A 25191-nucleotide genomic window follows, 5' to 3' on the forward strand; every position below is an offset into this window, starting at 1 on the left:
TTCCTTGTGAATGGAGAGAGTGTCCTTAGTCACCGAGTTAGTGGGCTGCAGACCCTGTGTGTGTGTGTCATACTCTAGGGCGAGCATCCTGAGAAGCCTTAGGATTTAAAACGTACCAGGCATGGGGGGAGATGGCTCCGTTAGCAAAGTGTCATGATGCATGAAGACTGGAGTTGGATCCCCAGAACCCACATTTTAGAAGCTGGGCCGGGTAGCTCAAACAATCCAAGTCCTAAGCAAAGACACAGGTTGATCTCTGCCTCTCTGGCCAGCCAAGCCTAATATTCTTGTTGAGTTCCAGGCCAGAGAGAACAAGGTGGATAGATAGGAGCTGAGGAATGACACCCAAAGTTGACCTCTGGCCTCCACATAGGTGCACGTGCATGCGCGTGAACACACACACATACACATATACATATGTACATACTAAAGAGTAAATATATAATAATTTTAGGTGTGCTTGATAGTATTTAGCAAAAATATCCCCAGGATATCCAAATCCCAACAATGCGTGACAGAGCTCACGTAGGCATCTGGGAGAATCAGAACTGTGCTTTCCCCAGCACAGGATTGCCCAGGGCAGCAAGGTCTTCCTCCTCCACCTCCCTGTTCTGAGTGCAGAGGGATTCCCCTGCAGAGCTGATGGATGGCCTCGGGCGCCATTGCTGCTTTCAGGAATCCTGTTTCCCTGTCCACCACCCACCCTACCTCCCAGCTAGATGGGTCTCAGCACAGTCACCCGTTTGTGCCCAGCTGCTCCGTGTCCTCACCTGAGCCCCTGTCCTTGCCACCTGCAGATGGACGATGCAGGACGGTACCTGTGTGTGGCCACCAACGAGATGGGCGCTGTGACGAAAGCCGTGACACTTGTGCTTCAGAGTGAGTTTCAGCTCTGCCCCTAGCAGGCGGAGGTCAGATGGGCACTCGGGGCCAGCCGTGACTGGGTATGGTTAATTACACGGAAGGGGTCCCTGAAGGCCCGTGAAACATTTCCCAAATTTAGGGTGCAACTTGGGGTCGGGTGGAAAAAAATGTTGCTACTATTTTTATTTTTGTTGTTTCTACTCAATCAAAACTGCCTTTGAGGTTAAAGTGACAACTCTTACGTTGGACACGCAGCTCAGAGCTTCCGTGGTACTGTCTGAGCCTCAGGAAAACCTGTGAAGGAGTCGTGAGGGTTTTGCAGAAAGTATTTCATGTGTGTTGGAGGGGTGTGGTGGCAGTGCTCAGGAGTGCATGAACATGTGGCGGCCAGAGGCTGATGTCCTGAATCTTCCTCTGCTGATGTCCACCTTACTGTCTGAGATGGGTCTCCCAGTGGACCAGGACCTCGCTGTTTTAACTGACTGGCCCAGGAGGCTCCGCATCTCCTTCTTCTGCCGTCCCAGCCATGGGGTTTCAAACGTGCACTGCCTGGCTTCCAATCAAATGCAGGTCACCATGTTCGTACAGCAAACACCCTACCCCCTGAGTCATTTCCCCAGCCCTACAGAAAAGACCATATTGAAGATGAAGTACAGCATTCGACCTGATGTCTAGCACAGCAAGATTCCGTAAAGGAAACCCACCCACCAGTACCAATTCCCAGCACCCCAAATAATCCTTGTTATTCTCTTACCCCTCTAATTGCTGCCCTGAGTTTTTATAATAAAAGACTCCCAGCTCTGTTGAGCTATAATTCACATTGAGGGTAGCAGCACAAATCCATAATCCCAGCCCTTAGGAAGCTGAGGCAGGAGGATTACTGAGAGTTCATGAGCAGCCTGGGCTATATAGTGAGTTTCAAGCCAGCCAAGCCTACACTGTGAGACTCTAATTAAAGAAGATTTTTTAAAGGTGGGTATGGATGGAGGTAGACTAGAGAGATGGCCCAGTGGTAAAGAATACTGCTTTTCCAGAAGACAGGAGTTCAGTTCCCAGTCCCCAGGTCAGAAAACTCACAACTTCCTCTACTCCAGCTCCAGGGGTCCCCAGCACCCTCTTCTGGCCTCTGTGGGCATTTATGCTCACATGCACACACACATAGATGCATACATACACATAATTTAAGCTCTTTTTAAAAGAAAGGTACTTATCTGAGTGGCTGTTGATAAAAATCACAGATCTGTGAAAGTGTGGCCACACCTGGAGATCTCTGTCAGCAAGAACTTCCTGTGACCCCTGTCATCACCCCTGCTCCCAGGCCAGCCCCAGGCCCACCGTGATCTGCTTCCTGTTTCTCCAGATGCTGCTCTTCTGGAACTTTTACTTGCATGGATTCCAGACAGCCTTCTTGTTTCTGGCTCCTTTGAGCTGTGAATTCTCTTTTTCCCAGTCTAGAGCCTGTTAGACTTTTCTTGACAAAGCCTTTAAAGATAGGCTAAAGTGTAAATTTAAGGAAGTCCATACTTAACTCATTTTGTACTTTTTGGATTATATATTTAGTGTTATATCTTTTTTTTTATGTCCTTGGGGCTGGAGAAATGATGCAATGCTTGCCCTGCAGATACAAAAACCCAAATTCAATGCCCAGAGCTCACACGTAAACAGTGTGGGCCTGGTGAGATGACTTGGCAGGTCGGAGTGCTTGTTGCTGAGCCCAACCCCCTCAATTCGGTCTGTGGAATCACACAGTACACACTGAGAACTGTCTCCCACAGTTGTCTTCTGGCCCCCTCACTCATGCCATGGCAGACATGAATAAGTAATTATAAAAACAGAATGTTAAAGTTCTGTATGATGGCGCACCTAGTCCCAGTACTGGGCAGTGACAGGAAGTGGATCCCAAGGAGCTGCTGGACAATCAGATCGACCTAACTGATGGGCTCAGGCCAAGGAAGAAACAAGGTGGCCAGCACCTGAGGCTGACCTCTGACCTCGCCAAGCACACGCATACACCATGCACACACCACACCACACACACACACACACACACACACACACACACACACACACACCTACAATTTTCCCAGCTCTGGTTCTTACATAGGCTCTATGATCCATTTTGAGCTCTTTTTTCTGGGGGGGGGGGATTCAAGACAGGGTTTCTCTGTAGTTTTGGAGCCTGTCCTGGAACTAGCTCTTGTAGATCAGGCCGGTCTCAAACTCACAGAGATCCTCCTGCTTCTGACTCCCAAGTTCTGGGATTAAAGGTGTACACCACCCATCTGAGCTCATTTTTAAATGAAGTAAGGGTCTAGTATTTTCCTGTAGACCCTGAGTTTCTCTCAGGACACATCAGACTTCAGAGCAGGCCACAATATTTGCTTTGCTAAACTGATTACTAAGTATTTTCCTTTTTGTTGTTGTTTATTTTTTAACTTTATTTTATTTGTTTTTAATTGAGCGATACACTTTCCCCATTCTCCTTCCTCCCCTCTCCCCTTTTCACTGCCCCCCCTCCCCAAGCTCCCAGTTTACTCATAAGTGGCTTTAGACATAAAGCAAAGAATAGCCATCCTACAGTCCACAACCCAGAGAACCTAGACAGCAAAGACTCTAAGAGAGACTAAGTATTTTCTTATTTTGCCTAAAATTGCTTGATTTGGGAGTTTTTTGTTGCTAGTTCATAGAAGTACAAATGCTTTGGGGGTGGGGGTGTCACAGGATCTTGAACTCACAATCCTCCTGCTTCCATCTCAGAGTGTAAGAGTTTCAGGCATGCCCCACCATAATTTATTCAGTTATAGGGAGTGAACTCAGGGTTTCATGCATTCTAAGCAAGCCCTCTACCAACTGAGTTACATCCCTAGCTCATCATCACTATCATCATCATCCTCCTCATCATCCCCATCTCCACCATCACCATCCCCATCCTCATCATCATCTCCACCATCACCATCATCATCACCATCTCCATCATCATCTCCACCATCTCCATCATCATCATCTCCACCATCTCCACCATCATCCCCACCTCCACTATCTCCACCATCATCATCTCCACCATCATCATCATCTCCACCATCATCATTCCCATCTCCACCATCATCATCTCCACCATCACACACATGGAAGTCCGAGGACAGTTTTGGGGAGTTGGTTCTCTTTCTGTCTTCTTTGTGGAATGCTGTAAGCTCCAGGCTGACTGGCCCACAGGAGTGCTGGATCTGCAGATGCAGGCTTTCGCATGGGTTCTAAGACTTGGCTCTCAGATAGTCAGGCTTATGTGGCAAGTGTTTTTACCTGCCTCACCACCTTGTCAGCCTACCCTAGGGGTTTTTTTTATCTTGATCTTATGCCCTGTGGCCTCACTAGCTTAGTTTTTAGTTTTGATGAATTTCTTATCCATTTCATAGGGTTTACCACACATAGGTGTTGGGGGAAGGGTTGCTTGTTTGTCCCAGCTGCTCAACCATGAAATAACCACTCAGAAAACCATATTATTTGCAATACTGTTTGGCCAATAGCTTAAGCTTATTTCTGGCTAAATTCATATCCTAAACTAACCCACCTCTATTATTCTGTATATCACCACGTGGCAGTGGCTTACCAGCTGAAGTTCCCAGCATCTGTCTCAGGTGGCGGTTCCATGGCTTCTCTCTGACTCCGTCCTTCTTTCTCCCAGCATTCAGCCTAGCTTTCCCTGCCCACCTAAGTTCTGCCTTGCTATAGGTCCAAAGTAGTTTTATTCATTAATGGCAATCACAGCACACAGAGGGGACTCCCACATCACAAGGGCACTTTTATATGTCATGTATAAAGAGAGTCTGTTTCTTCTTTTCTTTCTTTTTCTCTTCCTCCTTTCCTGTCCACACTTTGGTTTCTTTGCCCTGCTTGTGGCACTGATCGGTCGCCCTAGAGAATCACCCTTCCTCACCCACTCTACCTGACTCAGTCTCTCTCTGTCCGATGTGAACATCTGTCTGTCCCACTGGGGGTCTCTTTATCCTGAGTTTGCTAGGGGTTTTTGTCACTGGTGGGGTGGACCTGGTCACAAACAAAGCCTCTAAGCTGTGTGCCTCCCCCACTTGCTAAGGACAGTCAGAAGCCCAGAACCTCAGAAGACAGCAGAAAAAAACTGAAGGAGAAGGAAAGGGAGACCAAGGCTCCCAGGGCCAGAGGATCAGGAAGTGTAAATCTCCTCTGACCTGCTGGATGAGGCTGAGCCAACATCTGGAAATATAGCTAGGACCTCACAAAAAATGATAGGAAGCCCAGCAAAAGCCCCTGATCTCTGGCTAAAGGAAAGAATGGCAGGGCTGATGAGATGGCTCAAGGGGTGAAGGCGAGTTTACCCCCAAGAATGACAGCCTGAGTTCAGTCCCTGGGACCCATGTGGTGGAAGAGAAAACCAATCCCAGAAGTTATCCTCTCACCTCCACATGTGTAGAACATGTGTGTCTAGACACACACAACACACACAGCATATGCACATGCACCATCCACACAACATATGCACACAACCACCACACAACATACAAAAAAAGATTTAAACTCTGTGTGTGTGTGTGTGTGTGTGTGTGTGTGTGTGTGTGTGCGCGCGCGCACATGCTCATATGAGTGCAGGGGCCCACATGGCCAGAGCTGGAAGCAGTTATGAGTCACCTGACATAGATTCTGGGAATCAAATTCAGTCCTTTGCCAGAACAGTATGCAGTCTGGACCACTGAGCCATCTCCCCAGCCCCTAAATAAGTAAATGTAATTTAAGTCAAAATTTTAAAACAGAAGAGGGGACAAATGGCGAGGCAGGAAGCTTAATTGCTAGGACAGTCACCATGCTTCAGTTACTGTGGTAATCACTGTGTACACCCAAGCAGTGTGTAGACAGAGCGCTGCCTACGCTTCCCCCACACCATCATCATTCCACAGGTTCCTCAGGCCTGATGAGGGGACAAACTGTTCCCACTTCCTCAGGAGGGAGCCTTCTCCCCACGCTGTTAGTGGGAGCCCTGCTGGGAATCAAGAAGCCTCAGACTCCCCCACAATGCTGAGCCTTCTCAGCGTTCTGGGGTGTCTGCAGAGGCCACAGCAAGCCAGACAGTGATCCTGTGTCTTCCTTCCCTGTGGAGGAGGGAGGCTGGCGGGAGACCCCGTCCTTTATCTTGCTGCTTGCCACATTTGGTCCCAGCAGCGGTGGAAACTCCCAGGCTCAATCAGGAACCAGGAAATGCTCAGCCTGAAGCAGTAATGACAGCTGGCCCACACAGGGGGAAGCACAGGTGTGTGACTCACCGGCCAAAGATCCAAAAGTGGCCATCGCCAAACTTCTTCAACCAGACATTGTGATCATGGTCTTCCTCTGCCTGCATCTTTCACCCCCACCTGGGATGTAAGGAAACATCCAGCCCAGGCCTCTTCACACCCCCTTCCCTTGTTAAATTTCTGGCAGGCTCTACGGTCTCACCCTACACACCTCAGCCTCTGGATGTGTTTCCCTGTGCTGAAAATGCAGCCAGGCCCTGGTGATAGAAATCTAGGCGTTTTCACGGTAGCCAGCGGGGCTGCCATGTGGAGCGGGCCGAGCAGGGCTCTGGGCTAAAGGCTGCAGGCTGCCACTGTTCTCAGCCAAAGTTCCAGAAGCTTTTTTGCGTATTGTGGGTCTTTGGCTAGTTTCTTAGGCCCTGAACTCATTTTGTCCATTCTGTTGAAGTTTTGTACTTTGTGGAGGGGGGCACTTTGCTTAGCCACGGCTGCATGATATTTCCCCCTTGCTTGGTTTTCATTTTTAAGACTTAATTTTTTTCTGTTTTTTTGTTTTTTCTGGTTTTTGTTGTTGTTTTTTGATTTTTTTTTTTTTTTTTTTTGGACAGGGTTTCGCTGTAGTTTTAGAGCCTGGCCTGGAACTAGCTCTAGTAGACCAGGCTGGTCTCGAACTCACAGAGATCCACCTGCCTCTGCCTCCTGAGTGCTGGGATTAAAGGCATGTGCCTCCACCACCTGGCTAAGACTTAAATTTTTTATTTTCTGTGTATGAACCATCTCCCCAGTCCTTGTGTAAAATCCCTGTGCTGGGGCAGGCTTGGTTGAAGAGCCCGTGTCTAGTGTGTCTGTGGCCCAGGGCTCCACCTCCAGTTCCACCAAAACCAGAGAGAAGCTCTAACTGGGGTCGCGTCACAGGTCCAAACTCCTTCACACAACACTGTGACACCGTCCATTGTAAGCGCCCACGCTTGCTTCCTGGGCCAAAGTCATCTCATAGGGATTAAATCAGGCAGGTTGGAGAGGCCACAGCTTAACAGAGGCTGTGACAAGTTACTGAGAGCAATCAGACTTTTTATGCCTTAATTAGAAACAGACTATAATGACAACTGCCAGGATCGATACAGTTTCAGTTGCCAGGATACAATGAAGTTTGCAAGTCATACAGGGTACACAAGGTTAATGTCTAAGACCAATGGTCCTCTCAAGCCTCCATGTTTCCTTGACTTGTAAGGGAACACACAGAGAACCACAAAGTGGCCTGAAAGCATCGCTGCCTGAGGGAGCGCATTGGTCTCTTAGGAACTGGAGGGCACGTTGTGCCAAAGGAGCCATGGACTAACCTGAAAAACCTATGACCCTGCCTCCCAAGGCAGCTAGGCCAAGCCGACCCCTGGTTCCCTGCAGCCTATAGTGTTGGAATCTCTCCCTTTATGTGGCTGTACGGTTTACCACTATGTGCCCATCCTTGCTCTGGTCCCCTAGAGGATCTTTCCAGGTTGGGGGATTTTGAGGAGCTCAGTAAGGAGAGTCCCATCCGGGTCACCGGGAGCACACCTGTGTCTCTATTGGGACAAGTGTCAGAGCCAAGTCACGAGGTCACAGCACACACAGGCTCAGCTCTTGTAGAACTGGCCGTGCAGAGCCGAGACGGGGCTCCTCGAGGCAGATCTACCTGTGATGAGCACAGAGTGATCAGACTAAGAAATCATCCTAGACTTTCGTAGCAGGCCCCAGAGGAGTCACGGCTTCTTACAAAAGAGAGGCAGGTGGGGACTAGATATCTGCAGAGCCACATTCAGAGGTCAGCTGAGGCATAGGAGGACATGGTACAGCCGCCAGCCAGGAGAGCCATTACACATTGGCTTCAGTCTCGAGAGGCTGATTTTGGAACTCTGGCCTCCGCAACAGTGAGAACGGTCCACCAGCTGGTGCCAGTTTGCTCAGGCCCAAAGCTCGCAGCAGCACCAGAGGCCTCTCTGCACTTTCCCCCACAGCATTAGGGTATCAATCGTCTCCTTCCTCACCAGAGCCAGGCGCCTCCCTCCTACTCTGCCTTAGTCACCGTGATGGGGTCTATGAGGAGATAGGAGCCATCAGCCCCTGTTTCAGAGGGGAAACGGTCACCCATTCAGGGGCCCTCAAGGCGGGTGACTCAGGGAAGACGTTTGTAAATCATTGGAAGTGACCTAAATATTTTACCATTGGGGCCCCATATAGAGAAATCACAATAGCAGTAAACAGTGGAATGCTATGTAGTCCCTACAGTGAATGCCGGATGGCGTGTGAGGGCGGCTGTGGTCTAACTGGAGTGAAAAAGCGAGCACATAGAATATGACCATATGGTCGTCATGGGAACATCACAGATTATGCCTACACACGCTGAGACTGCTGTCTCTTCACTCTGATGTCATTTGTGTGTGCCAGGTGGTGGTGGTATGTGCCTTTAATCCCAGTACTTAGGAGACAGAGGCAGGCGGATGTCTGAGTTGGAGACCAGGCTGGTCTGCAGAGTGAGTTCCAGGTCAGCCAGGACTACACAGAGAAACCCTGTCTTGAATGACTAAAAACAAACTATATATATATATATATATATATATATATATATATATATATATAGAGAGAGAGAGAGAGAGAGAGAGAGAGACAGAGAGACAGAGACAGAGACAGAGAGACAGAGAGAGAGAGACAGAGAGAGACAGAGAGAGAGACAGAGAGAGAGACAGAGAGAGAGACAGAGAGAGAGAGGGTAATATTTATATATTATCAATATATTATAATCATATGTATTATTTATTTATATGTTTGTGTGTAATTATGTGTGTGCACATATGTTTGTGCAAGTGCACATACCTGTGGATTTGCATGCAAAATTTAGAGGAGAAGGTCAGGGGTCTTACTTGATCCTTGAGACAGGATCTGTCACTGAAACTGGAACTAGACTGGTGACCAGCAAGTCCCAGCAATCCTCCTGTCTCTGCCCTCCACGGCATGGGGGTTACAGGCATATACAATTAGAATCAGCATTTTTTTAAACATAACCCTTGTATTTGATGCAGTGTGTTTTGAGTGTGTTCACCCTCTCCTCCTGCTTGCTAACTCCTCTAAGGTTCCCTTCCCCACTCACTCCCAACTTTGTATTCTTTTTTTTTTTTAATAAGTTAACTGAGTCCAATTTATGCTGGGCAAACTGCTGGGGCTGGGGGTGGGGCCCTCTGATGGAACGAGGTCAACCTCCTGGGGCCACATCCTTAAAGGAAACCTCCTCTCCAGAGCCAGCAGCTGCCAACAGCTCCTCAGGAGCAGGGTTCATAGGCCCATCCATGTCTATATGAGAATGCTGGCTGGTTTGGTCCTATCCAAGCAGCCACAGCTGCGGAGAGCGCGAGGCCTCGGCAGTCCTGTACTATCCAGAGCAGCTTTGCTCTGGTCCTCCCTGACCTCTGGCTCTTACAGGCTTTCTGCCCTGTCTTCTGTGATCGTCCCTGAGCCTTGGGGCGGGGGTGGGAACAATATAGATGTCTCGTTTGTGACAGAGCCTTGCGCTGATCAAAGTGTAGAGAATAAGTATGGGTGGAGGGCATGCCTGGCTTATTAAGATTGGAGTTGAGGATCTGAACTCAGTTCCTCATGCTTGCACAGTGAGTGTTCTTACCCAGCGAGCCACATCCCAAGCTCTAAACCTGCCCCCCTCCTCCTCTCACAGGTGCCCCGGTGTTCCTGGTGGAGCCTCGGGACCTGACAGTGAGGTCCGGAGAGGATGTGAAGCTGCGGTGCCAAGCCACGGGAGAACCTGTGCCCACAATCGAGTGGCTCCGGGCAGGTCAACCGCTCCAGGCTGGCCAGAGGCTCAGGACCCTGCCAGATGGGAGCCTATGGCTGGGGCACGTAGAAGCTGGAGATGCTGGGGCATATGAGTGTGTCGCGCACAACCCTCTGGGCTCTGCTACAGCCCGGGCGTTGCTGGCTGTGAGAGGTGAGGAGTCTCCCTGCTTAGGTCTCCGCAGAGTCTGGTGGATATGTCCTGCTTAGCAGCTTCCCAGTTCTCCACAGAATCTGGTGGATATGTCCTGCTTAGCCACTTCCCAGTTCTCCACAGAGTCTGGTGGATAAGTCCGCTTAGCAGCTTCCCAGTTCTCCACAGAGTCTGGTGGATATGTCCTGCTTAGCCGCCTCCCAGTTCTCCACAGAGTCTGGTGGATATGTCCTGCTTAGAAGCTTCCCAGTTCTCCACTAAGTTAAAACCTAGGATGAACCGGCTGGGAAACCGGCATAGATCATCTTGTCTGAGGAAATGGACTCTCAGAAGGGCTAAACATGTACTACATGTTGGCCAGGGAGTCTGGCTGTTCTGGGATATTTGGCATTGTCCCGCATTCTTCATTTGGATACCCATGGCCCCATGGAGAGGGCAGAATCAAACAAGAGTACTCAGAATGCCTTCAGGAAGTTTGTGTGAACATATGTGAGTCAGTGCTCATCCTAAGCCTCACACATGGATGCTACTGACCCCTGCCATCTAGAGATCCCTAATTCAGCCCCTTCTCCTGAGGGTCAGGTTAAACTTTAATATTGAAAGGGGGTGGGTAGGCGGTGGTGGTGAACACCTTTAATCCCAACACTCGGGAGGCAGAGGTAGGTGGATCTCTATGAGTTTGAGGCCAGCCTGGTCTATAGAGTGAATTCCAGGACAGCCAGGACTACAACGGAAAAACCCTGTCTCAAAACAAAACAAAACAGAATATTGTGTCTGGATTGTCTGCCTCTGTACGAAATACCTCAGCTATGTGTGTTTGTATTGTCTCTTCTGTCAATGACAGGCATCACCAATCCATCTCCACACACATACACACATAGTATCTTTCCACAGGACCCTTCTCTAACCCTGTCACAGACATCACCAATCAATCACCACATACAATATCAGAATCTTCACCAATCTAATCTTTATGCAATGGCAAAATCTGTTTCTCCATGGAACCCTTCTCTAACCCCTGCCCATGGCAGACATTACCAATCTATCTCCACCCAGTGTCACAATCTCTCTCCATAGGTCCCTTCTCCAGCCAGGACCTCTTAAGAAATTGGGAGTTGACATTTGTCAAGCAAATGTAGTCTCTAGTTTCCTCATCTGTAAGCAGGAACAAGATGCTAACAGATATACCCAGATATCTCAATAGTTCTTGGACACCCAGAGGAAATTGCTGGCTCAATAGTGAACTTCAGGTCTGAAAAACTTCCCTCCCTTTCAGAGCTTGGTCCCAACTTCTCCTGGTGACAAGCTCCCAGTTCAAGCCACAAAGCTCTGTGTGTGGTCTCTGTGCTGGTTCCTGAGGTGGACATAACAGAGTTCCACAGACTGTGGCTTAACTCACAAACACGATCACAGTTTTAGGGGTTGGTGATGCAAGATTGGAGCCTTGGAAGGGCTGCTTCTGCCTGGGCTTATACAGGAGAATCTGCCCTTAGCTTCTGGTGTCTTCTGGCTATGATTGGCGTTCCTTGACCGCTGTAAGAATTGCCCAGTCTCTGCCTTTAGTGGCATGTAGCAGTCTCCCTGCATCTGAATGAGAGTGAGCAGCGTAGGCTCGTGTGTTTGAATGCCAGATGCCTGTGGATCAGGATGTAAAGCTCTCAGCTACTGCCCCAGTGCCTTGTCTGTCTGCTTCCTGCCATGACAATCATGAACTAAGCCTCTAAAATGTAATTGAGCCCCCATTAAATGCTTTCTTTTATTAGAACTGCCTTGGTCATGGTGTCCTGTCATAGCAACAGAGCACTGACTAACACCGCCTCTAATTTCCTGTTTTTTACAAAGCCTCCAGGCATACTGGACCAGGGCTCACCCTGATGTCCTCATTGCCGTGTGCTGTCCTCTGTGAAGACCCCATTTCTAAGTGAGGTCCAGGGTTAGAACATCAGAAGGTAGAAGAAAAGGCAGAGAGAAGGACTCAAGCCATTGCAGCTCTTTAGTAGAAATAGCTGTTTTCCTCATATATGCTAATTACAGAAAGGCCAGAAATCAGAAAAGTAGTTATTGCCCACAATTCATTTACCAGAAAGTGCTTAGGCGATTCTTTTTAAATGTTTTATGTATTGGGGGGTGGGTGCATGTCACAGCACATAGGTCGAGGTCACAGGACAATTTTGTGGAGTTGGCTCTTTTCCCCCATGCTTGGGTAATTCTGATGATTTAGTTTAGCTTTAGTTTTGTCTCACTCTGCAGCCCAGGCTGGCCCTAGATCTCGTAGCAATCCTCCTGCCTCAGCTTCCTCCCAGTGCTGGTACAGGCACAAGCCACCAAGTCTGGCTCCAGTTTTTTGTTGGTTTCTCTTTATTTGTAAATTGATGTACTCTTGCTTCCTATAACATGTATAGCCTAGCTTTAAAACTTGTCCTGTTTGTCTGTCTGTCTTGGATGACATTCCATGATAATCTGTATGGAGATACATCTTTATTGGCTTCAACTCATTGCACAGGGTGTTTCCATCCACACTTCTCTTGGCTGTGAGAAACAAACAGTCCCTTCCTACCTCACCACCTCCTGCCCCACACCCACACAGCAGCACCCTCTCCATATGAGGTACTTCACCCCCTCCCCCACCCCACATCCACACAGAAGTACCCTCTCTATGTGGGGGACTTTACTGCCCCCAACCCACGTCCACACAGTGGCCACCTTCTCCATTTGGGGAACTTCAGCCTCCCTTTCCCACGTCCACACAGCAGCTACCTTCTCCATATAGGGGACTTCAGGTTTTCCCTGGTTTAAGTTCCTTCAAGGAGTTTTGTTGTACAAAGGAATTTTGAAGTCTCTCTCTCTCTCTCTCTCTCTCTCTCTCTCTCTCTCTCTCTCTCTCTCTGTGTGTGTGTGTGTGTGTGTGTGTGTGTGCAGATGAAAAAACAGAGTCAACACTGAGTGTCTTCCCTGTTTTCCAACCCTTTAAAAAGGTTTTATTTGTTTTTATTTATGTACATGTGTGTGTGCCTGTGTGAATCAATGTGTCCCATGTGCCTGCAGAAGCCAGAAGAGGGTGTTAGATTCCTTGGAGCTGGAGTCACAGATGGCTGTGAGTTGCCTGGTGTGGATGCTGGGAACTGAACTCTGGTCCTCTGGAGGAGCCGTACATGCTCTTAACTACATGGCCATCTCTCCAACCTTTGTGACAGGGTCTGTCACTGACCCAGTGTTCACTGGTTACCTACACCGCCTGGTCATCATGCTCCAGGGATCTGCCTTTCCTGCCCCCCCTTTCTCCCCGCAGTACTAGGGTTACAGGCATGTGGCTATGCCAGGCTTTGGTGGGAGTGCATCCTAGCTCAGACCCTCACCCTTGTGCAGCAAGGACTTCACACACTGAGTCATCTCCCAGCCCCTGTTTTGTTTTGTTGCTTTTTGTTTTGTTTGTTTGTTTGTTTGGTTGGTTGGTTGGTTGGTTTTTCGAGACAGGGTTTCTCTGTGTTGCTTTGGAGTCTGTCCTGGAACCAACTCAGTAGACCAAGCTGGCCTCGAACTCACAGAGATCCTCCTGCCTCTGCCTCCCGAGTGCTGGGATTACAGGCGTGTGCACCACCACCACCACCCGGCAACCCCTGTTTTGTTTGTTTGTTGTTGCTGTTGTTTCATTTGTTTGTTCGGTTTTAGTTCTGCAGTCCTGGGGTTGGAAGCACTGGGCAAGCACTGAGTTCTCCCGCCCCTTCTGTAATTCAGAGTTTTTGAGATCCCCTGACTACAAACCTGACTCTCCTCCCTGCTGCTTTATTCTTTCTGTCCCATGGGTGAAATGACGTAGGTTCGTGTTCTAGCCCTGGCTGTCGTGGGGATGGGGGGAAATGACAATGACAAAAGGCTGCTGAGACCCCTAAAAAGTGGCCACCACTCCAGTGCTCTAAACTTCTTGGCCTCCAGGGATCTGGGTCATGCTCTCATCTTCCTCCCTGCAGATGCCAGCTCCCTCCCCATCTCTTGTTATGAAACAGATGTTGATGAGAAACATTGCAGATGGGCATCAGCCCCAGCCGAGGGCTGCATTTCCTAGAACTGGCGTTAGCTGGTCCTGACTGGTCATTTAAGATCCTGGCCATGGAATGTTCTGTGTTATTTCTTTGTTAATTTCCCCTGAGGGCTGGTGAGCAGAGAGCCAGGCTCCCTCTGTCTGGTGCCCCCTGGAAGGCCATCTGTCCAAAGGAGGCAGCTGGTTCATTAGGCAGAGGAAGCAGGGGCCCCATGGGCCTGTGTCATTTGTTGGATTTGTGCAAGAGAGCATCTGATAGGACTGCCTGGCAGCCTTGGGCAGCTGGCCCATGCCAGCTGGAGCCAGGACCACTGATGGAATGAGGATACCCTGGTGATGGTACTCAGTTCTTGGCACGGTGCCCTGTTCCTATGGAATGCCAGCCCCTGTTATCATAGCTCCTGGCAATTTTGAGACCAAGAGGCCTTCTGTGTGTCTGTGAACCCACCTCCTCATTTTATAGACAAACCAATTTGATGCGACCTAGGGACCTAACTTGCCTGGCTTTGTGTGTGTGTGTGTTTAAGCACGCGTGCAGGTGCATGTGGAGGGGGTACATGTGTATGTGGATACAGATGTAGGCCACATGACAGCTTGGGTCACTCCCAGGATCTGGCCACCTTACAGATCTTTCCCTGAGCCCACTAGGCTGAGCCAGCCAGTGAGCCCCCGGGGAGCCATCTCTGCCTCCCCGGCACCACGATTACAAGTGGATGCCACCATGGTGGGCATTTTTATGTGGGTTCTGGAGATGAAACGCAGGTCTGCAGGCTTGCATGACAAGCACTTAACCAGCTGAGCCATCTCCCCAGGCTGTCTCCTTTGTTTTAGAGCCAAGATCTTCTACGCCTTGAGTCTATTACCTATTAGCTCTGTGTCTTTGGACAAGTCACAGGTCCTTTGTAAACCTTGGTTTCTTTGATGAAATGGGAATGGTGGCAGGGTAACAGCGCCTTTGCATGGAGGACTCGAATAGACAGTATGTGTCACTCTTGTTGTGTCCTGCCACACAGGGGAGCCCCGGGGCAGCCGCGGCAGCTTGATCGGGGTTATCAATGGTCAGGAACTTGGTATGGCTACTCTCAACACCAGTGTGCACCAGGAGGGCAGTTCTGGGCTCCCTACCATCTGGAGCAGCATCAGCCACGTGCCAGCAAGCGTGGGTATGTGAAGGCCCTGGGACACATGCTGGACCCACAGGGCGACTTCTTCAAGGTCTGGTACCCAGAGATAGGGCTGCCTCGAAGAGCTGAGTCCATCTCCTGCCCCCAGGGTCCCACCCCCTGCCACGATCATGAAACAAAGCCTCTGCATGTGACGTCACACAGGGAGAGCATGGTATGAGTAGAATATCGCATTGGAGCTCAGAGGAGGACGGGGGATGCCACTTACACTTGGGGAGGGTGCTTTACCCCCCCCCTTGCAAAGCTGGTAGCAAAGAAGAATCACCAGAAATGATCAACAGACATGAGCTGGAGGGGACAGACAGATGGAAAGGTGCAACATTCCATCATCTAAGAAGCAAGAAGCATGCACTTGCTCAGAGATTTAGGAAGCAGGATGTCCTGAGCAGAAAGTCCAGGAGTCTCACACAGGAGACCCAGGTCCTCTTCTGGGGGACCCAATGCAGAGAAACGCTGAGCCAAGAGTAGGAGCAGCTCTTCAGAAACCACCCGTGCCTCAGATGTTGGTTCTGTCTGGTTCTTTCTTTTCTTTCTTTGTTTCTTTCTTTCTTTCTTCATCTTCCTCCCTTTCCTTTCTTCCTTTCTTTTCTTTCTTTTTTCTTTCTTTTTTAGAGTCACTTATTTTTATTCTATGTATACAAATGTTTTGCGCGCATATTTGTGTGTACAACCACGTGCATACTGATGGTGCCAGCAGAGGCCAGAAAAGGCCATCAGGTCCCCTGGAACTGGAGTTACAGGCAATTTTGAACCCCCATGTGAGTGCTGGGAGTTGAATCCAGATTCTCTGCAAGAACAACAAATGCTCTTGACTGGAGATTTCTCTCCAGCCCCTTAACGACCAGACTCTCAAGCATTGTCAACAGAAACCAAGTTAAGCAAATGACTGCCTAGGTGTGATCACTGCTTCCAGCTGTGGAAGCTAGGGAGAAATGTGTAGGCCTAGGCCCAGCGAGCTTGAGGTTTGTGGCACAAAGGTCCTGAGTAGCTGGAAAGGTCCTGTCCACCCTCAAGGGATCTAACTCCCTCCTGTCACCCCATCACCTGCCACCACTGTCCCTGACCCTGAGGAAACTTAAATGGGCAATGCTCCCCTGGCCCAGCCTGTGACCTCTCCTAGCCCAAAGAGGTCCAGATGTCACATGAGGTTCTCAGACTCCACGCCCAGGGCCGTCAGGAGCTCAGAACATTCTTCCTCTCCTGGGCTCTAGCAGAAGTTGTCCACAACACACAAAACTTGGTTGATCGTCTACTCGTCCCAACCAATGTGTGGTGACAGCCTGTAGCATCCCAGGAGCCATGGGACCACCCATCTGCATTTGCTGAATCTGGCTAAACATCCCATCCCATGCATCTCTTTATTATATTTGCTCTTGTAACTGCACCATAAAGTATATGTTTGATTTTGCTGCCCCCCAGGGTCTGCTAAAAAAAAACTGGCATGGGTAGTCACTAGACTAAGCATGAGCAGGGAGGGAGAAACTGCGCCTGCTGAAGCAAAAGGAAGCCACGGAGGGATCTGTCAGGAGAGGGACTGCCCGAAGGCTCCAGCCCTAACGTGGCTTCTGCATTCTGCTGTATCCAGGACCTCTAATGCGGGTGCTAGTGGTCACCATTGCGCCCATCTACTGGGCCCTGGCTAGAGAGAGCGGAAGGGCCTTGAATGGCTATTCCCTGACGGGCGGCAGCTTCCAACAGGAATCGCACATGGAATTTTCTACAGGTGAGCATGGTCTTCTCGGAGGTGGCTAGAGGCAGGGCCTGAGAGCGCCCAGGACTGCTTCTGAGATGACTCCAGACTGGGTGGGGATGGCTTGCAGGGGAGCTGCTCACAATGACCCAGGTGGCTCGGGGCCTGGATCCTGACGGACTCCTGCTCCTGGACGTGACGGTCAATGGCATGATCCCGGAGAGCCTGGCCGATGCCCATCTGCACATGCAGGTATGAGCTTGGGGCTGCTCCATCCTGACACCCTGAACAGATGGGCCCGCTTGCCTTCCTCACACCCCAGAAGCGGGTTACAACAGGTCTCAAGTAGAAGCTGTCTCTCAGAAGCGAGCATTCCTCCCACTCACTCCGTTAACAAGAACATCATAGGCATGGTGCTGCCCCTGGCTGCCAGCTGCTTGGCGGAAGAAGCAAAGGCTTACCCAGTGCTCTCCATATAGCACCCTACTTCCTGGCTGCTCTAAAGTGGACTCCCACTTCCCACTCCCCCAGGACTTCCAGGAACACTACGTGCAGACAGGGCCTGGCCAGCTGTTCGTGGGCTCCACACAACGCTTCCTCCATGATGGCCTCCCAGCCTCTCTGCGTTGCAATCATAGCATCCAGTATGATGAGGCCCGGGGCCCCCAGCCCCAGCTGGTGCAGCACCTTCGGGCCTCATCTATCAGCTCGGCCTTCGACCCTGAGGCAGAGGCCCTGCGCTTCCAGCTCACCACGGCCCTGCAAGCTGGTGAGGCCCCAGTATCCTACCTCCACCGTACCAGCTAAGACCTGCCAGGGCCCCAAATTCAAATGGCCATTTACACTAAGCACAGGCTGGGGACAAGGGCATGCCTGAGGCAACAGCTTACCTCTTCCTTGGCCCTTTCCAGCCTGGGCCCTCCCACTCTAGCAGGGACTATTTCCCCCTCCTCAGGCCACTCCTACCTAGACCTCTGAAGCCTTTGCCTAGACCCGAGTTGCATTCCACACTCCAAGCCTAGACCACACCCGACTCCCTTCTCTGAAGGTGCCTGCACAAAAGGCCCCTTGGTTGCAACCTCTGGTGACCTACCTGAGCATTCCAGGTAGTCACAGACAAGGGATGCTTTAAAATGTCCTTATCGCCAAACGGTGGTGAAGCACGCCTTTAATCCCAGCTCTCGTGAGGCAGAGGCTGGTGGGTCTCTGTGAGTTCAAGGCCAGCCTAGTCTACAGAGCTAGTGACAGGACAGGCTCCAAAGCTATACAGAGAAACCCTGTCTTGAAAAACAAAACAACAACAAAGTTCCTTATCCTTGTTTAAGGTCATAAGAGGTTTTCCAGTGATCAAGGAGCGCTGGGGAGAGCAGGGTTGTGGGGCCAAGTTCACCCTGATTCAGATCCTGTCGGCACTATTTTCCAGCTGTGGGCATGAGGGAATGCCCTGGTTCCCAGCCACACTGAGCGGAGCAGAGCGCTGCTCATTCCCAGGGCTCTAGAGGAGCACTCAAGGTGCTTACCCCAGAGCCCTAACTGCTCCCCAGTGGCCCCCTGCCTGAGGATGACTGTCCGCACAGTTGCACTCTTGGTGGCTGTAGAAGGCCCCAGCGACCCTCTCTCTGCGCATGACTGCTGGGTTCCCCTGAGCACAGTTTTGCACACGCCAGCTTGAATAGTCTACTTTTCTCTAATGGTTTCTCCTGAGTTTGCCTGGATCTCTGCCTAGCCTCCCTCGAGAGCCCCCAGGGCACATCTACAAGACCAGGCATGTCCCACTGCCACCACCTCTAACAAAACTGGGCCAGGAGCCAGCCAGCTGCCTTAGTGTCACGTGTCCGGTTCAAGCCTGGGGTTGAGCTCCCAGCCAGGGGTCACGGCCTGTCCCAGCCCAAGGAGCAAGCCCAAGATGCCCTGGGAAACTGATTCCCTTAGAGTCACCCCCTTTTGCCTTCCAGAAGAAAATGAGGTTGGCTGTCCTGAGGGCTTTGAGCTGAACTCCCAGGGAGCATTTTGTGTGGGTGAGTCCTTCCCAGCGCCTTATGAACAAAGTTGGCCTCTCCTGGGGCGCACAACTGCCCCAGCCAGCCGGCAGGGGAGCCTGTGAACATGGTCTTGTGTCTCCACCTCAGACAAGAATGAATGCTTGTGGGGGGAAGGGGGGTGTCCGTCCCAGCCCCTGCTCCCATAGCTGTCACAATGCCTCTGGTCACTTCTCCTGGCCTGGGACCACAGGAACTGTAGAGGTGAGCAACCCAGGGACAGCGCTAGTCAGTCGTGGCCCAGGGTGCAGCCGTCTCCTCAGAGCCGGACCCCAAAGGGAAGAGCATACTATGGAGGTAGCATTTTCCAGAAGATACTGACGGTCAGGTGGTGGAATGGTGAGGACCCGCAGGACAAACATGGGACACTCAAGCCCAGAATGTCTCTCCAAAGCAGCTTCAAGTCTTGGTAGTCCTGTTCTAATTTTCTGAGTAGTAACTGAACAACAGGTCCTGATACTGACCACGCCCTCACCTCTCACTCTCAGCAGCTGGGCCTGGACTGACTAAGTCTCCCTTGGCTTTCTAGCCCGGCTTCACGGGGACACGGTCTACGCCTTCCATTGCAACTACGGGCTGGGGGAACCTTTATGCCAGGTTCAAGGCTGTACCAGTGGCTTAGGCCAGGGTGTAAGGATGGCATCTAGGAGGGCGCATGCTCACATGGCCCCTTGTGTGCTTTGCCCCCAGATGTGGATGAGTGTGTGGGAGACGCCCACCTCTGCCAGGAGGGGCAGCGCTGTGTGAACCTGCTCGGAACCTATACCTGCCTCCCTGACTGTAGACCTGGCTTCCGGGTCACTGCTGATGGAAAGGGTTGTGAAGGTGACCGGGACACGAGGCAGGGCCTGGTCATATTCCCAGAACCCAGAGAGTGTCGCTGGGATTCAGGGCATCTAGAGCTCTCTTGGCAGAAGCCCAGAGCAAGGGTCCTGTCTTTTCCATTCTTGACCCCTGCCCACCTATGGTTGATGAAGGAGGGAGTAAGCCATTTCCTGTGACGCCTACCCCACATCGTGGTCCAGCTACACACAGTCTGAGTCCTTCTCAGCACAGCTTCCAGACAGCCTCTGTGCATCTGACTGCACCCTGACATCCACGTGCTGCCCCTGGGTGGGGGACCTCTATCATTCTATGGTTTCAAGGCGCTGGATTCATCCATGTCGTGTGATGTCTTCCTGGGCAGACTTGAGCAAACATCTGTTCATCTCAGATCAGACAAAGGAACAATTCCTTCAAGTCTAGCATAGTGAACCAGTGATTTTGGGAGGAAGCGTAAGGGGCTACTTGCAAGAACATAGTGACTCATGGAGCCCATCCCAGCCTGGGCTTCCTCTTCTTTAGCAACCGCTACTGTTCATAGAGTCCCGAGGGAGAGATTTGTGAATCTTTAAGTTTCAGGAAGTTTCTGGGTCTTAAGAGATTCTTTCCCCCTCCCTCCCAGCCCCTTCCTCTCTTTTCTTTCCTCTGTCCCTCTTCCCTCCCGCCTCCTTCCTCCCTCCATCTCTTCCTATATACTTAAATCTTTCCTTGAGTCCTTAAGTCTTTCACACGCATGACTCCCTTGCCCACGTGACATGAAGAAGGTCTCTTCTTACCCCTTACACACGAGGAGCTTGAGAATCAGAAAGGACTGTTGACTACCAGGGCCTAGAATACTCAGAACTCAGCTGGAACCCACATCTTAAGCCCCTTCCTCTCTCTGGTGCCGAGGCCTGCTGCTTTCTGACCTGGGTTGCAGGCAGAATGGGAAGTGCCAGCATGCAGCCTTGTACAATCACCATTAGAAAAATGAGACATTGGACAGACGAAGCCTTGCTGTGAAGTGGGAGGGTACACCCTTGGAGGAGGCCTCTGGGCCAAACCGCTTCCATAACCATGCCTCCCCAGATGTGGACGAATGTCTGGAGCAGCTGGATGAGTGTCACTACAATCAACTCTGTGAGAACACTCCAGGTGGCCACTACTGCAGCTGCCCCAGAGGGTACCGCCAACAAGGCCATGGCCTTCCTTGCCTAGGTAAGGGGACAGCCAGCCCCTCCCTGCATCCTGTGTCTCACTCAGCCCTGGCTCAGGACAAAGAGCATTTATGGTCTGGTGAGTCTGGGAGTGATTGAAGCAGCAACTGAGGCCACCAGATCTGTGGATGCCAGAGGGGGAAGAGGTGAAGACAGGGCAGGACCTCAGACAGGCATAGGGGGTAGAACAGATGACTGTCACTAAGGGCTGTGGGACTCTATAGCCTGGGGTGATGCTCAGAGCTGGCAGGTGTCCCCTGAATGCAGCCCTGGGAGCCCAGAACTGGGAGGTGGCCCCTGATTGCAGCCCTGGGTGCTCAGAGCTGGGAGGTGTCCCCTGACTGCAGCCCTGGGGTGCTCAGAGGGGGGAGTGTCCCCTGATTTATAGTCCTAGGGTCAGAGGATATGCTAGTAGAGGGATCCTCAGGAGGCCAGCGTGAAGGAAACACCTGTGTAGTGTGCAAAGCATTGAATTCTGGGAAGATGGCAGGAAGGGGCAGCTGGAGCCAGGCACAGAGGCACATGCCTCTCATCTCAACACTCAGGAGACAGAGGCAGGAGGATCATGAGTTTAGAAGCATTCTGAGCAAGACTCTGTTTCAAAAAAAAAAAGATATATGGGGGCAGCTGAAGCAAAGGCAGCCACAGAGCATCCTATCCCTCACATCCCACCTGGCCTCCTCCACAGACATCAATGAGTGCCTACAGCTGCCCCCACCCTGTGCCTACCAGTGTCACAACCTCCAGGGTAGCTACCGATGCCTATGCCCGCCGGGCCAGATCCTCCTACGGGACGACAGGACCTGCGCCCCATTGGAACGAAACAATCAAAATATCACCACTGTCAGCCTCCGGAGCCCATTTGTGTCCTGGCTTCGGTCTCGGATACCCAGGCCCAGTGGCTCCTACCATGCCTGGGTCTCCCTCCGGCCTGGTTCTGGAGCCCTGAGCAGTGTGGGACGGGCCTGGTGCCCAGCTGGCTTCATAAGGCAGAATGGCATATGTACAGGTAAGGTGGGCCTGGGCTCCCAGGCTGGGCATGGAACTGGGCAAACTCAGAATCCCAGCATTCATGGATAAAGTGAGATGTGGAGGGGGGAATGCTGCAAGTGAGGGACAGAGCTGTGTCTATACTGGTGGACCAAAGCAATCCCAAGAGGGCTTCTGGTTTGGCTGCTTGACTTTGGGGTGCTTTGTCCAGAGGGAGGCCCCTCCTAGAAAGACGCCTGAGAAAAATGCACTTTGAGAAACACTCCTCTTGAGGGAGGGAGATTTGGGGAGTGAATGTTCTCTTGGATGTGAAGAGGGGTGTGGGAGCAGGGGTGCAGTCTATGGACACTGTGCAAGGGGGGCTAGCTGCACAGAGGGGCCCTGTGCCTCTGCCTGGGACAGGACTCTCAAGAGAATGATCCCTCCTCTTGCCTGGGTGATGGAGGTGATAGAGATGAGGTGAGGCTTCCTGCAGCAGGCCTGGGTGGGGCAGGCAGGGGAGGGGTTGCCTGGAGCAGGGACCTTCCCTGATGGGTCTCAGAGCTCTTGGCCTCTTGGCAATCTGACTCAGCACTTCTGCTCTATCCCCACCTGGACCAGACCTTGACGAGTGCCGTGTGAGGAGCCTGTGCCAGCATGCCTGCCAAAACACAGAGGGCAGCTACTATTGCCTCTGCCCCTCTGGCTACCGCCTCCTCCCCAGTGGGAAGAACTGCCAGGGTGAGCCGGCCAGGGCCAGTCCACACCCCTCCACAACCTGTGCTGTGTGTCCCTGGGCTATTTTCCTCCTGTCTCTGAATCTCGCCTTTCTGATGGTTGAAGTGAGACAGGAAGAGGGTGGTACTACTGCTGGTGGGTGTTATAATGGCCTCTAATGTTAGCCCAAGAACCTTCCAGGATGCGCAAGGCCTGGGGCTGGTCCAGCTGCTTCTCAGACCTGTGGAGGGGGGGGGGTCCTCCCTGTTCACCCTTGCCCTCTGCCATGCAGAGAGTAGACAGGAGAGATGGCCACTGGTAAAGACCCAGAGGGGAGGCCAGTGCCACAACCCTTCCAAGTTCTCCAGCGTGATAGCAGGAAGTCCCTACAAGCCATGCCCTGTAAAGACATGGCCCTGGGAAGATGAGAGTGTGGGGAAGGGGGTCTATCCTCAGGGCTCCGCCCACAGAAGGCTAGTCTCTGACTCCGTGGGCCTCCGGGCTTCCTCTGCTCTCTGCTCCCACGTTCTATCGACTTATCTCCCACCGCACCCTACTGCGCAGACATCAACGAGTGTGAGGAAGATGGCATCGAGTGTGGGCCTGGCCAGATGTGCTTCAACACCCGAGGCAGCTTCCAGTGTGTGGACACACCCTGTCCGACCGCTTACCGGCAGGGCTCCAGCCCTGGGTAAGAAAGGGCCTAACTAGCAAAGTACAGGAGGTGGGGCACACACATGCTCCCAGGGCCTCTCCAACAGCTCGCCTCTGCCTGGACCCCCCACCTCCAGGAAGTCTTCCCAAGGCCAGGGTTAGCTGTCCTGCCAGGAATCCTGGGCAGGGGCGGGTGTAAAGTGCTGGCACACCTGGCAAACCTGTACCCAGGCGGGGACGAGCTTGCCTCCCCGTGCGTGGTGATCCGGGCGCCGTGTGTGGTGTGCTCTCCAGGACAGAGAATGCGCCCTCCCCTTGTACACACATAACCTCGGAGAGAAAGCACCCCGAAACATAGAAATTAGAGGAATCTCACCGACTCCGGGACTCGCAGCTCACTATGTTCACAAAGACCTGAGTACTTGGGTCAGACGGCTTGTACTCGTGGGGCATGAAATCCTCCAGAGAGAAAATGAGGCAGGCAGTGGAGGAGACTCCTACAAAGCTGACCATGTGCCTTTGAGCCTCTACTACGCTAGGAGTCCAGATGTGTGGCTCAGCCCCAGGCTTCTCTCCTCTGGGCACCGCTGAGTGGACCTGAGCAGCTGAGTTCTACCACTGCTGTGTGCCTTCTGAGCTGCCCTGGGCTTTGGACCAGGAAGGAGAGGAGGGAGGACATGCTAGAGGGGAGACGGCCCTATCTGGTGTCTCAGTTTGCTCATCTCTGAAACAGGCTAATAGTGGCACCTGTAGGCAAGGAATTCGGGGTTGAGGAGTGCTGGGTGGCAGTCACATGAGCGTGTCTCTGCCACCCGCAGGACCTGCTTCCGCCGCTGCTCGCAGGACTGCAGTGCCAGCAGCCCGTCCACACTACAGTACCGCCTGTTGCCGCTGCCCCTTGGCGTGCGCGCCCACCATGATGTGGCGCGCCTGGCCACCTTCTCCGAGGCCGGCATCCCTGCCAACCGTACAGAGCTCACGGTGCTGGAGCAGGACCCGCGAAGCCCCTTTGCTCTGCGCCAGCTGCGTGCTGGACAAGGAGCGATCTATACCCGCCGGGCGCTCACCCGCGCTGGCCTCTACCGCATGACCGTACGTGCAGCGGCACCGCGCCACCAGAGTGTCTATGTCCTGCTAATCGCGGTGTCGCCCTACCCATACTGAGCAAGCAAAGCCAGAGTTGCAGGTCCACCGCGACCTCACAGGGAGGAACAGGGCGGCCCTTGCCCATGACACCTGCAGTGATAAGAGGAACGTCCTCTTCTCCTGCCCCGTGCGTCAGCGAGATCTTCAGTAAACACGGCTGTGCACAGGACCTTGGCCCCAGGGCAGAGAGGGCTACCCCTTGGTGGCAAAGCCCTTTGTGCAGGCCCGAATCCTAGCCTGCCTCAAATCTCAACGGGGAGCTGAACAAGGTCTCAGGGGTCCAGGACCCCAAGGAAGACAGACCCAGTAGGGGTTACAGGGGCTGACACTGACCTGCCCACAGGGAGTGTGTATAATATAAAAACTTTTTTACTGACTTGATAGCTTTGCCGAATTATTTTACCTTGCTGAGGAGGGCCCTGGGAGGGAGGTGACCAGCCCCTGCTGTGACCCCGGCTGCTGGCTCTAACAGATCCTTGACCATAGGAATCATAAGGTCTCCATCACTAGCTTGGATGTTGGTTTGGTGTAAAACAGAGCAGCTCAGTAGGGCCTCCCTTCCCCCATATAGCTGTGAGGGAATTAATGAAACTTAAATGTTCTTCATGGACACCAACCCGTGGTAGCAAAAACATCG

The 25191-nt window shown here is 52.0% G+C and overlaps 1 protein-coding gene across 1 annotated transcript in view; it reads left to right on the plus strand.

Moving 5' to 3' along the window:
* Window positions 1-24919, plus strand: part of Hmcn2 (hemicentin 2) — a 155436-nt gene extending 130517 nt beyond the window's left edge. Inside the window, exons 85-97 of the mRNA XM_075985770.1 lie at window positions 798-879; window positions 9829-10098; window positions 15151-15300; window positions 16907-17044; window positions 17142-17263; window positions 17543-17780; window positions 18967-19029; window positions 19741-19875; window positions 20941-21069; window positions 21757-22077; window positions 22659-22778; window positions 23319-23445; window positions 24227-24919. Of these exons, the coding sequence (XP_075841885.1) occupies window positions 798-879; window positions 9829-10098; window positions 15151-15300; window positions 16907-17044; window positions 17142-17263; window positions 17543-17780; window positions 18967-19029; window positions 19741-19875; window positions 20941-21069; window positions 21757-22077; window positions 22659-22778; window positions 23319-23445; window positions 24227-24572 (2241 nt within the window). The 3' untranslated portion in view covers window positions 24573-24919. The remainder of the gene's footprint in view (window positions 1-797; window positions 880-9828; window positions 10099-15150; window positions 15301-16906; window positions 17045-17141; window positions 17264-17542; window positions 17781-18966; window positions 19030-19740; window positions 19876-20940; window positions 21070-21756; window positions 22078-22658; window positions 22779-23318; window positions 23446-24226) is intronic.
* The last annotated feature ends 272 nt before the right edge of the window (window positions 24920-25191 follow it).

The sequence above is a fragment of the Microtus pennsylvanicus genome, chromosome 9, assembly GCF_037038515.1.
Source record: "Microtus pennsylvanicus isolate mMicPen1 chromosome 9, mMicPen1.hap1, whole genome shotgun sequence".
In the NCBI taxonomy this organism is placed as follows: domain Eukaryota; kingdom Metazoa; phylum Chordata; class Mammalia; order Rodentia; family Cricetidae; genus Microtus; species Microtus pennsylvanicus.